Raw genomic sequence first — 12,522 nt, 5'->3', positions numbered from 1 at the left:
TAAATAATTATCTTTCATTCTACAGTTATTTTAATATTGCAGTAAAATTAAGGATACATGAAAAAAACAGCATAATGCAACATTGAATATTAATAGTACATTATACAAACTTCTGTGTATGAAGCTCTGATTTAATTTAACTAACTTATATCCAAATACTCTTTTTACTGAAAAGAACTGTTTCCAGACACATGCTCTATGAGCAGATATCAGCAAGGGCCACTTGTATACACATATTTATGTGGACTCATTGTACTCAGAGATACAGAAACACTGAGAGTATATCAGTTTTATTATTGAATAATATTCATTCACAATGCATTATTGCAAGATGGTACAGTTGCTTTACAGGAAATTGTTTGTGAACTAAACAGCACCCAAACACAAGCAGAATGCTGAAAGGTTCATGTGTACAAACGTAATATATTTTCCTCTACTTAGAATACTTTCACTGACACAGAAAGCATAAAGCCTATCATGCTGCTGTTTTTTTAAAGGACATACATGTACATATTAAGTTAATGCAGTAAAACACATTTTCTAAAATACCTGGGAAGAAAACCAGATACCTGTCCACCAGAAGTAACCCTACAATACACACATAGAAAATAATAAGTAATGTCTTTTTTCCTTCCCAACCTTGATATCCTAATGGTGTGATTTCTGTCTGGGAATGAAGATCATGTCCAGAGTGTTCCTGTCCTCTACCGGTTGCTGAGAGAGGTTGTTAGTGTGTTTGATACTGCTTAAGCTGCACCCATTCTGCGGACTCACTGTGTATCTCTTCAGCAGGGTCACTAGGATGGCCTTCATCATCACCATGGCGATGTGTTTCCCAACACAAGATCTGGGCCCAGAGCCGAAAGGCTGGAAAAAACGGCTGGGCACCTGTAGTGAACAATAAATAAATGATTGCTTCACCACATCCATGGAAGGATTTAGCCAACAGACTTTGATTCACACACACTTATGCCACAAGAAATGTATAGTAAAAACAATTAAACCAAATTAATGTGGACTTGGAGATTCAAACTGAGTGAATGATATCTTGTAGAATTTGTTATTGATAATTCCTTTATTTCTGTTTCTAAAATACAAAGCTCACCACTTTCATTGGGAATTGTATTTTATTTCTTCTAGAAACTCTAAAAAGAATCCAATATAGCATTCTTCGGCTGCATTATGGAAAGGCAAAAAGTGTTGGCAAGACTTCCAAAATTCTATCTTACATTGTTCTCAAAGTTTTCCAGGCTGAACTCGTTTGGCTTGGGAAAGAACTCCTGCCGGTGCATGCGCCCCATGTTTAGGATGATGTTTGTCCCCCTTTTCACTCTGTATCCCTCGATGACATCATCCTCTAATGCTCTCCGCATTGTGAAGTCGACAACGGGGTGGAATCTCAAACACTCATAGATAAAATTCTCAAGGACTTTCAAATTTTGCAAGTCACCATTTTGCAAATCCTTATCTCCTAGAAGAAAACATACATCACTTCAAGGCTTCATATTTATAGATCATATATGTTATAAAAGTAGTATATAGATGTACAGAAATACAGTATATAGTATCTCCCTGCAATTATAGATTAAGAAACTGCAAAAATGATAAAACCTGTCTTAATAAGTGGTTTAGACTAGCTGAATGATTCTGAAGAATGAATAAAAGAGAGAGCTGGTTTATAGCATTAAATCTTAGCCTCCTCTCAAAAACCCTGGCTCAGTGATTGTCAGTTTCATTTAATCTGCAGTCAGTAGCCCGAATCAAATTTGAAATAATTATAGGCTTGAACTCAGCTTGTCAGTTTCTTTATCTATGTCTTTGGTAAAGTGGGATTGCTGTATCTCTTGCCATTTAAGCAAAAATAAATGATGGCAAATTAACTTCAAGTGTGTGCTTTCACCCTTTTTTATAATCACAGACATTTCAAGCTGTCTTATCTGCTGATGCACTTACACTATCAGTGTTTTACAGCTGAGCCTCAGCAGGTGACACTCACCTATTAGAGTGTCAATTTCCTCAAGCAGCTTCTGTTCCACATCCGGGTGTTGTTTGAGGAGCATCAACATAAAATACAGGCTGACAGACATTGTGTCAGGTGCTGCTATCAGCATCTCCAGCACACACTGGTTCACATTGCCTGAAGACAGATCTCCATGATTCTGGAACAGCCCAAGCCAGCAAGACTCACTGATGAGCAAGTTCTTTCACAATCCAGGCAGTGCAACAAATCCATGTAACATCAACACATAGATTTCATTTCCAAAAGTGAAGTGGGAGTGTGTGCCATTAGCAGATACTGACCTCGGCAAATATTAACTCTGACGTGAAGTCAATTTCATCCAGTTTCTCAGTTTCCAGCAGCAATTTCCTCTTTTTCTCAACAAGCCTCTCAATGGCTTCTGGTAACTCCTGTCTGCAAAGGAAAGCACTGTATCATTTACCTGTTCAGAATAATGAGAACTGTACATGGCTAAGCTCCTCATCTCTGACCCTTAAAGACCTCAGTGCAGTGGGTGCCTCTTTCAGACACATCAATAACTGAGATAAAGGACTTAAATTAGATCAGGTTTACCATTTTCCTGAAACTTTTTTAAGCTGATAAAAAATGGAAAACCAGCAGAATTGTGATGTCTTGAGTATCAGCTGATTTAAAATCTGACACATTGTAACACTGAACAAAGAAACTGTAAAGACTCTGATCACTGCAGGTGTCCCCAGTGAGCAAAATCCAGAGCAAGTGTTGACACAAAAGCACAGATGCAGTAGCAGTGCTGTGAGGGACTGTCAGAAGAGATCTGAGGTCTTGCCATATACTGTAGTACTATATCTAGCTGTCTTCTGTTAATAAAGAAATTGTTACTTTTACCTGCAGCATATTTTCCTAAAATGGAACATGTAAAGGTTTATTCCATGCTGGAAAGAGAAGAAAGGAAACACAACGTTTTGGCCGTGGAGCCTTCTTCGAGTGTGAAGAATGCTCCACACCCGAAACGTTGTGTTTCCTTTCTTCTCTTTTCAACATGGAATAAACCTTTACATGTTCCTTTGCATCCTGTGCATGCTGATGCAGCTACCTACTTGAACTATTTTCCTAAAATGTCATGTTACAATAGTTCTTATATCATTAAGTTATGATGTATCCCAAAGGAGACACTTCTGTTGTACACTTGAACAAGGTACTTAATCCAGCTACTGTTGCTCCAGTCAGCCCATCTTTACTGCATGTATAAAAATGGAAAATAGATAACTGTATAGCAATCCTTTTTAAGGAGCTTCTGAATGGCTTTGGAACCCTGTCATGTCATTGAAGGATATCCTGGCTTCCGTCAAGAAAGGTCTGGAATAGACATTCAGGTCAATTAGCTATTGTACAGTACTACCAAACATAGAATGAATGGATGAATGGCCTCTTCTCATTTGTAATCTTGGCAAGATTAATAAATCCTAAATAATCCCTGTTTTCATAAAATAACTGCTTATTTTACTGCTTATGTAACTTAAGAGTTACCTTTGAAATTGTGATACTTTATTTTAGGAACTGCAAAATGACAGTATACTATATTAATAATACGTCAACTTAGTACAGTGTTAGTTGTAATTTCCAGTACTTACGCTGCTTTGCTGTGTTTTTCATACAACCACTTGAATTTAAAGAAAATGTCTGGCTTGATCAGAAGCGCTTGCCAGGAGTCAAAATACCTCTGCGTTTTATGCACAAGGTCCTCTTCTGAAATTGGAGACAGATTAATCAAATGGAGGAAAACAGCATACTTAAAATATTATATAAATATTATTACTACATTTAATAATTACATTTATTCCAAATAAATACAATTAAGGAGCATGTCATACTATAATAAAACAAGTACTACATCTATCTGTCTTCTGTCAATGAATTTTGTCAAACATTTTATGAAATAATAGTTTTTATTTTCAATGAGTGGATATGCCCCTGAAGGATTCACCTTCACTAGTATTACCTTGACTGATGTTAAAGTGGGAAGTTTGATTTTTTCCCTCTGTTTCCCATAAAGTTATAATTTAAAAAAAAAGTTGAATAAGCCTAAGAGAACAGTAAGAAATCTTAAACTTCCAGAGCACAAAAGAGTAACAAATCATTGGTGAGGAAACTAGAAAAAATACATCCATTCATCATGGAAAATAGTATATTTCACCTTCTAGTCCTGAATAAATTCCAAGGATGGTTTAGCTTCAAATATCTTTCATCTGTTGGGTTTTTTACAACCTACAGGTTCTGATCCATGACATTTTTCAGAGTATCACTTCCGTTTTCATTTGTTAACTTACAAAGTTTTTGGAACATTCAGGTGTATAAAAAGAGGTGGACTGTTTTAAGATCTGAGCTCCCTGCTCAAACTGAGAATAAATCTACTTAAAACAAAGAATTAAAACCCATAATTATATTTGTTGCTACTTGTTGTTATCAGTATTGCCTCACAAGGTGAGACCACCCCCTTTCTAATTAAACGTGCAAGTTGAGCACTCTGAAGGCCTTGAAGGAGATGCTACAGGTTAGACAGAAAACTAAAATCGATGAAAAACGGAATAAAGCCACCGACCGTCCAGGGGAACTCGGAGAAACAGCTTGTTGTTGATGTCCATTATGGTGCACCTCAAGAAGTGAAGCACGTTAACCTGTCCCTCGGGGTTGCTGACAGTGTGTAGGCAGTCGAGGTGCTTGTTAGTGGACACGGCACAGATCGCCACAGTCTGCTGAAGTGACGGACCTGTAAGGGCTGGGGAAAGGTGAGACAAGAACAGAAAAACTAATTGGTCGGATAAATCTCAAGCGCTGCTCGCGCACAAATCCCGACAAAATTCTTAAACTGCAGACACATCTCTACAGAGGATAAAATGTGTGTCGTGGGAATCGCGTTATTTGAGTCGGGACAGAAGACCGCTCACAATTTTATTCATCTATCCATTATTTATGGCCAGTTAATTTAATCTATAGCAGAGTGCACAGACACGATCTGAAGTGCAATTACCTGTATACTGTATAATGGGTCAAACAATAAAAAGGGTTAAGACAATAATTCAATATAATGCAATAACTTAAAAACATGGTACACGGTGGAATGAAACATGAGCATCTACATCTAATTTATGTTGGTGAAACAACAACAACAACAACAACAACAACAACAACAACAACAACAACAATAATAGTTTATTTTATCTTAATTTGTCCAGTTCAAATAACTTAACATTCAGTTATAATTAATGGTTATTGTTAGTAGAGCAGGTACTGTCGGCAGTAAAAGTGTGTGTGGCATTAGAAAAGGCATCTGTTGACCTACCTTTGGCAAAGTAAGTGCGGACTGTTTTCCAAAGAGAAACATTAGAGTTAAAAATTATGCCTTTTCCGTACATCCCAATACATTGAAGTCCCTTCTTACTCCCAAACCGTGAGCTGTACTGTCCGTGTTTCAGCACATGGTAGACAGCCGAAGATCTGCAATATTTACATATAGTGATTTATTATTAAATTTAAAATAACAGCATAAATTGAATGCAGTTTATTTTTCTCCACCCAAGGCACTTGAAGGCTTTAAAACGAACGATTAACTAATCAACAACATTGACATTCACTACGTTCAATGAACAATTACATTATTATTATTATTATTATTATTATTATTATTATTATGTCGACATGGATACTCTTTAGTGTTTTGAACTTTTGAACTTTGCAGACCAGTCGATGTAACCGAGGAACAAGGTGCATTGTGGGACCGCACCTTAGACCGGTAGGCTTTCCGTACCCACCCGCTGAGGATAAGTGTTTCCTCTCCGTTGATCCAGACCCTCGCAATGTCTCCGTATTTCTCATTGAAGTAATTGGACGCCGTCCCTATTCCCAGCCACAGAAACCGGGCGTAAGAAGCGATGGGCCCAATTCCAAAACAGAATGAAGGACCTACCATTAACAACAGAAAACAGATGCTTACAGTGGGGCCGATTCCCAAGGAAACCTACCGAAAGCTTTATTGTGTAATTGCTGTGTAGGAAGGGTGAGCAGACGCAAGAATGGGAAATAAGAATGGATCCACTGTAGGGATAAAAAATATTACAGTACTTATACAGTAACACGATGTTAATAATATGATTATTACATCTTTAAAATTGCATGTTTTTGTCTTGCCTACATGTACATTTTCGGCCATTTTTTATGTACACCACTAAACTTTTCATACGTATTACATTGTATGGGCATTAATGCAATTGCAAGAGTAAAATCCCAAAGCATTTCTAAACCATTTTTTCTATAGCCTCAGTAATACTGGAGTGATGCTGTTTAATTAAGCTACTGGACCAAATACATAAATACATTATCTTCTCCGGCTTCAAAACGATGATTGCTACTTTTGCAAGCGTCCGAAATAATTTTTCATTGTTAATTTTACACTTAAGCTTTCAGAATTTTAGATTCCAGTATTATTATTTGCTTTCTTGACTGAGGGTGTAAAACTGCGGTGGCCCAGTGATAATGTGTTATTTTTATATGTTAGGCTTCTGCCATTGGGAAGTGATCTGATCCTTGTTAGAAATACTGTTTGAAACAATTAGTTTTGGGAGCATTAAAATGCATTGAGTGGTTTTGATTGTTTTTTTTTCAAATTCAATTATATAGTTTTGCATTTATAACCGTTATATCACGTGGAAAGCAAGTAGGTGTAGTTTATATATCTCTAAACCATACAATTAAAATACCAGTTACAAAAGACATTTCAATTGTCAAGGTCGGTAGTGAGCAGTCATTTGAACATTTCACATTACCTTGTTATGTTGTCAAGCAGTCTTACATTTTTATTTTAAAGATAATAGGTTTTAAGCCGTTCTTTTGCAAATGGTACACTATATTCTAATTTTGGGCTTCTTAATACAGGTCTGCACTAAATACTGTTTTTATAATGAAAAATACATGCCTCTTACCTACTCAGTGCTGTTGCACCGCAAGATGGTGCAGCAGCACACAATTACCTCGATATCAATGCACAGCCAGGACGAATTTGTGAACAGAAGATAAGATAAAAAATAATATTTTATACACGTGTTTTCAACCTTTTCTCAAAATCCGGAAAGAGTCATCGAACTGAAGGTGTCTCAATCAATTTAAGTTTAACACGGAATTGTGGTCACCTCAGCAACAGTATACAGTATAATCTCTTCTGCACTATGTTGATAGAAGTTTTTCTGCCGAATGCCGCTTCACCGATTGCCCCTTCATAGAAATTGTCACCGTAACTGATTTGATATACTACAACATATATGTTTTTAATTATAATTATGATGATAATCATTGTTTCAGTTTTTTGTAGCTGTTCTAATCACGAAACTTCCTTTTAAACCAAAATTCATATCAAAAGCGAGAGCTGCAGATGTTTTGCAAGCTACCGTCTCTCTGCTAGACAAGTGAAATAGGACGTGGGCATTCTGCAAAAACGAGGTTATTTGAGCGTTAGTTTACGTGCTAAATAAATTAAAATCTGTGTATTTTAAGAAAATATGGTTATTGGAAAAGTATACGTTGTTATGTTTTATTTTACACCAGCGTTAACTGTTTTCATGTCAGTCTAAGTTGCATATTCTTTGCTTACAACAGCATAGATTTTAGCATAAAGTATCATCCATCGTTAAGTATAGCTGTTACACAAGTGAAGAGCTCACAAACGGTTTCTGCTGTATGCATGAAAAGCTATTCACCTGGTATGGACTGTTTGGCTCTGCAGTTCAATGCCACCACAAGCAGACCAAGCAGAGGCAGAAGGATGGCTGTGGCCCCAGACATCATCTCCGGAGTTACATCAGTGATGTTGTGTGAGACTGGATTCTGCATCTTCACCATCACGTTATCCAAGGGTACCTGTTTCATGTTCCAATTAATGTATGAGAAAGATGTGCTGCCACACCAACACTGCTTTCGCCAAGAATTAATATGTCAATCTGTAGCCTGAGTTCAGCACCTCTGTAGCCGGCTTTCCTTATATACTAACAGAATTGGTTATTAGACAGGTCAGGGTGATTTAAAAGTCAAAATAAAAAAGATAGTTTATTTCTATTTCTAAAAACAATCCTGGAGTAACCTTGGTATTAAGTGCCGTTGACTTACCCACAACACTGTTCTTTTTTCATCTTTGTCCTTGAAGATCAAATAGTGACGTCGAGTTGGTACACAATGTTAAATGTACAACCAAAACATACAGACATGAAAGCTTTTGAATCTGATTCCTAACGTGTCGTTGTTACAGCTGTTTGAGCGATGGTTTCCAGTATTCACTTTTCGGTGGAGACTAAACTTAATTTTCTTATAATTTACTGAATTATCAGGGTTAGAACACCCATTCCCTATGATTAAGCTTCCTTGTCAGCTTTGACACACCTGTTCAGTTTTTTCTTCCGTCAAGAGGCTGCCTTAATAGTCTGGGAGATTTTCCTTCACAATATAAGAATACACTTTCTGACTCCATTGTTGACTAAAGCAATGGTTCGAATTATTCTGCAAATGTTGTTATGTTCAGTATATATATGTTTTGTTTTGGACATCTTTTAATTTTATCCTTCAGGTTAGGTCTTTGTCAGGAGATGGAAAGGAATATTATTGATAAAACAGCATGTTCAAAGTAGAGAAGAGCTTGTTTAAGCACTGTTTAGCAGTGAAGGAAATGCTCCACATTTAAAACCTCTCTAAAACATCATAAAAAAACGTGTAAAAGCACATGACTCCCAGAATCTGATCATCTGAATTATGGAAAAAGAGGTTCAAGTATTCAATGTCACCTAATGGCTGTTGAATCCATGTTGGAAAAAACACAAGAAACCTGCTGATACTTGTTTAGATATATCAACCACATGTTGCTGGAATGTGTTAATTCACTTTTAATTTCCTTCTCTTGTTTAGCACCATTTCTGTCAAAAATACAATAATTATGTCCTAGTTTATTTTCAAATAAATTCATATGAAACTGCAGTTTAATATCATTAAAAAGATGTCTAATTAAATACAAATCTGTAATCTTTTGAATTGTCAATATCAAATAAATTCTATAAGGATTCATCTGCATCCAGTATTTGGATTGATTCCTTAGAAATATTTTGCCAGCTTTCTAAACTAATTTTGTTCAGTAAGACATGACAATATTTACTTTGACACAAAGTTTGTCTTAAAGATAACCCCACCTTCAGGAAAAGTAAACTTAAAAAATATTTTATTTAATTATTTCCATTAATAATCCCTAAAATATACTTTAGAAATTAGAAATTTTCTAATATCCACTGTAAATAAGGCAGACATAAACACTTATAATTTAATTTAGATTAAAGAGTTGAAAAGTACATACCGTCTCTTGGTGTCAGGTGGCTGTTCAAATAGAGAATATCTTTGACTGTTTTGCAGCAGGTATTTATATCTCTTCAGTTCTTTTCCTTATCAATGACCATTTTCTTTTTTTAAATCCCTTTTCTTCTTTCTTTTATTACACGGTGTATAGCTGCTAATTTACTCGTTGCCTAGATACAGCTGTAGATTTTGGGTACAAGTGCCATTACCAGTAGAAATCTCCCAAATTTTGCACCAAAGCCTCTTCAGATTGAACAATGATGCAGTGATGCAGAACCAAGTAGGACAAAAAAACAGCTTTCTAGAAAAGAGTTTAGAAATTAGATTTCAGAAGGATGAATGCTGTTTCTTAATTTTTAGTGATGGGCGTACCTCACTGCTGGATTTGTATAAAAAAAACAAGCCAATCCAATAAAGAAAGGTGGAGAAACAATTCAGGTCAGTTTTATCCAGCAAATCCTGAGTGAACTATGGCACATGAATGTATGAAAGTTCTCAGACCATTAAGTAAAAATGTAGTCTACTCAACAAAAAGTGTGCTCAATATGGAACTGCTTTTCACCATGTAGATTCTTTACACTAGTTTATGGTAGAAAAAATAAAGGGCTCCTGCTTGCTGAAATCACTCTCAACCATTTTTACATCACCCACCCTAAAATAAAAAGGAAGAGAAAAAGGAAGAGAAGAGTAAGGTGTATAATATTGTTCCTCATTCCACAGATAAATCAAAAGAAAATCTATTTTAAAAGAAAGACACAATGAAATAGGGGGAAAAAGTGTATTCCCAAAGCTTTCAAAGTGCTACTTTTCAAGTGGTCTTTTATGGGATCATACATAAGTGTGGTCCACAAAGCTTCATTACTTGAATGTTTTGCAGTATGATGGAATTTATATACACTATAAGTGATGCATTGATTATACATAAGATCTTGCAAATTGACCCTAGCTCTTTGTAGATGTTCCAAAACTGTATGTCATGATTCTGTATATATAGGGGCTTGTCAATACTGGAGTGACGATCTGACACCAGTTGTAAGGCTGATTTTAAAAACCCTTTAATGTAATTGTGAATTAATTCAGGTGGATAGCTGCGTCAGCATGCGTAGTCTGCAAAGGAACAAGTAATACTGTAGGTTTATTCCATGCTGAAAAGAGAGGAGAGAAAACACAACGTTTGGGCTGTGAAGCCTTCTTCAGGTGTGCCTGAAACACAGCCAAAACAGCATGGAATAAACCTATTACTTGTTCCATTGTGAATTAATGAATGAGATTGCATCTTTGAGGACAGAAAAACAGAACATGGCTTTACTCTGATACCGGTACAATTGGCGATTCTGGTAAATGCATACACACTGTTGTAGCTTGAGTCATCCTGAATACAAACAAAGCAATCCATGGCGATGAATGTCAGCAGAAAGTTTAGATTTTGTCTATAGTACAATTTTCTAGCCCTAAACCCCATTCCCTTCACTCCCCCTTAGTTGTTGTGCTAAATTGTGACATTTTACTGTGGTAGGTTATTCTTAAGCTCTACACTTTCAAAGGCAGCATTTAATTGAACATGTATTTGCTAAGTGAGGCGTGATCTAATTTAGGTGCTCAGACGGGCCGATCTGGAGCAGTTGTTTAAGAACATATATTTCTTGCTGACAAAAGCCAGATAAAGGCCTAGTTAACTGGTAAATATTGTACGGTATAATGAGTTGGTGCTTAAGGTCATACTGCTTTGAGTAGCTGGCGCACAGCTAAAGAAGGTTTTGGCTTAACGCTGGTCCAGGTTTTTGTGGAAACAAACAAAAGAATCTGAGACAACTGTTGTAGTCCACAGAGTGTTTTGTTGTAGCCAAGGAAACAGGCCTGCTAGTCTCTCTGAATACTAAGCCTGCTTGCTTGAGTTATGAACATGATGCAGCTGATGCTAATGTGCACCTTAGTATTTTTCTTACACAGCCATTACACAAAACTGCCTCCTGTTCAAAGGTTATTTAGCCTTGATTGCAATAACTATAGTGTACATGTTTTCTAGCAGACAGCTTATACAAAAACTTCAAATCCCATTTTATTTGGTAAGACAGTAAAACCATATCATGTTATTTCATGTATGTAATATATTCCCCAAATACCTATTAAGCCTGCTGTGAAAAGATGGACAATAAGAGATATAATTCTCCTTCAAATTCAAACACATGAAATATATTGTTTAGTTTAGATTGAAAAGACAGCATCATGGGTTAAAGAACTGGATCATTTGTAATTTATTCTGAACAGTACTGCTCATGTATTAAGTGTACACTTGGGTCTAACATTAGTAAGTTTAACTCCAATATTGTTGTAAATCAAATTGTTGGTTAAAAAGCTTGAAAAATACATAGTGTAAAACCGCAATCTGTCCAAGATTTCTAGAAATACAACACGTATTGGTGTTCTTTACTCTATGTATATCACAGTAAAATATATGGGGACATGGTGGTGCAGTGGTTAGAACTGCTCTTCACAGCACTGGGACAGGAATCATTTGAAAACTTCTTGATGGCACTGAAATGAAGGTCCTCAATTTAAGTGAATCCTAGCTAAATGCAACAAAATGAATCTTCCTTTTCTCTCCATAAATACAAACAGATGGGAAAGAGATGCACCACAAGGAAATAAGCATTTCATTAATATGCATTTCCTGCTTTTTATATGTTTAATACATATATTGAGCACATTAATACCATATATTTGTGCAAAGTACATTCCTATTTACAATATAGTGGGGTCCTATTTTTTCCTTTTTTCGAACATTCATCCATTTTCTAACTGCTTCATCTAATTCAGGGTTCTGGAGGAGGCTATGCCAACAAGCAAAAATCATAAGGTGGGGCACCCCCTGGACAGGATACCAGTCCATTGCAGGGCACACATACTGTACAGGCAGACATGCAAACACATCCATTTTTGCCCATTTTCTCAGAAGCCAGTTGACCTACTGTAGCAGTAAGTCTTTTGACCCTGTAAGGGAACTGGAGCACCCTGAGGAAACCCCTGCAGACATGGGGGGAACAGACAAACTCCACACAGATAGCAAGCCAAATCTGGGACCGACCCCAGGGCCCCACTTCAGCTGTGTGGTCTTGCCAATAAAAAATGCTTCTTACTGTGTCTAGATCCTGTCCTTGTCT

General features: G+C 36.5%; 1 protein-coding gene across 2 annotated transcripts; it reads right to left on the bottom strand.

Moving 5' to 3' along the window:
* Window positions 1–274: 274 nt before the first annotated feature.
* On the bottom strand, window positions 275–9,602 carry cyp19a1a (cytochrome P450, family 19, subfamily A, polypeptide 1a). 2 transcript variants are annotated; one of them, XM_015343030.2, is made up of 10 exons: window positions 9,363–9,602; window positions 7,729–7,888; window positions 5,791–5,941; window positions 5,322–5,476; window positions 4,581–4,757; window positions 3,613–3,727; window positions 2,302–2,413; window positions 1,997–2,159; window positions 1,230–1,471; window positions 275–888 (listed from the first exon to the last, which is right to left on the bottom strand). In XM_015343030.2, the coding sequence occupies exons 2-10, from the start codon at window positions 7,868–7,870 to the stop codon at window positions 649–651; spliced, it is 1,497 nt and encodes a 498-aa protein (XP_015198516.1). In that variant the 5' UTR covers window positions 7,871–7,888; window positions 9,363–9,602; the 3' UTR covers window positions 275–648. The 2 variants fall into 2 exon arrangements, with proteins under 2 accessions (XP_015198516.1, XP_015198515.1); XM_015343029.2 differs by lacking the exon at window positions 9,363–9,602 and having other exon boundaries at window positions 7,729–7,897.
* Window positions 9,603–12,522: the final 2,920 nt, after the last annotated feature.

The sequence above is a fragment of the Lepisosteus oculatus genome, chromosome 5, assembly GCF_040954835.1.
Source record: "Lepisosteus oculatus isolate fLepOcu1 chromosome 5, fLepOcu1.hap2, whole genome shotgun sequence".
NCBI lineage: Eukaryota > Metazoa > Chordata > Actinopteri > Semionotiformes > Lepisosteidae > Lepisosteus > Lepisosteus oculatus.
This window is presented reverse-complemented; position numbering and strand designations above follow the sequence as displayed.

Excerpts from the sequence above, each read along its gene's own strand:
- cyp19a1a (XM_015343029.2), bottom strand. The coding sequence starts at position 7,897 with ATGAAACAGGTACCCTTGGATAACGTGATGGTGAAGATGCAGAATCCA. Across the intron at positions 5,477-5,790 it reads GAAACACTTATCCTCAGCGG|ATCTTCGGCTGTCTACCATG; the intron begins GTGGGTACGGAA and ends TAAATATTGCAG. Across the intron at positions 889-1,229 it reads TGGAAAACTTTGAGAACAAT|GTGCCCAGCCGTTTTTTCCA; the intron begins GTAAGATAGAAT and ends TGTTCACTACAG.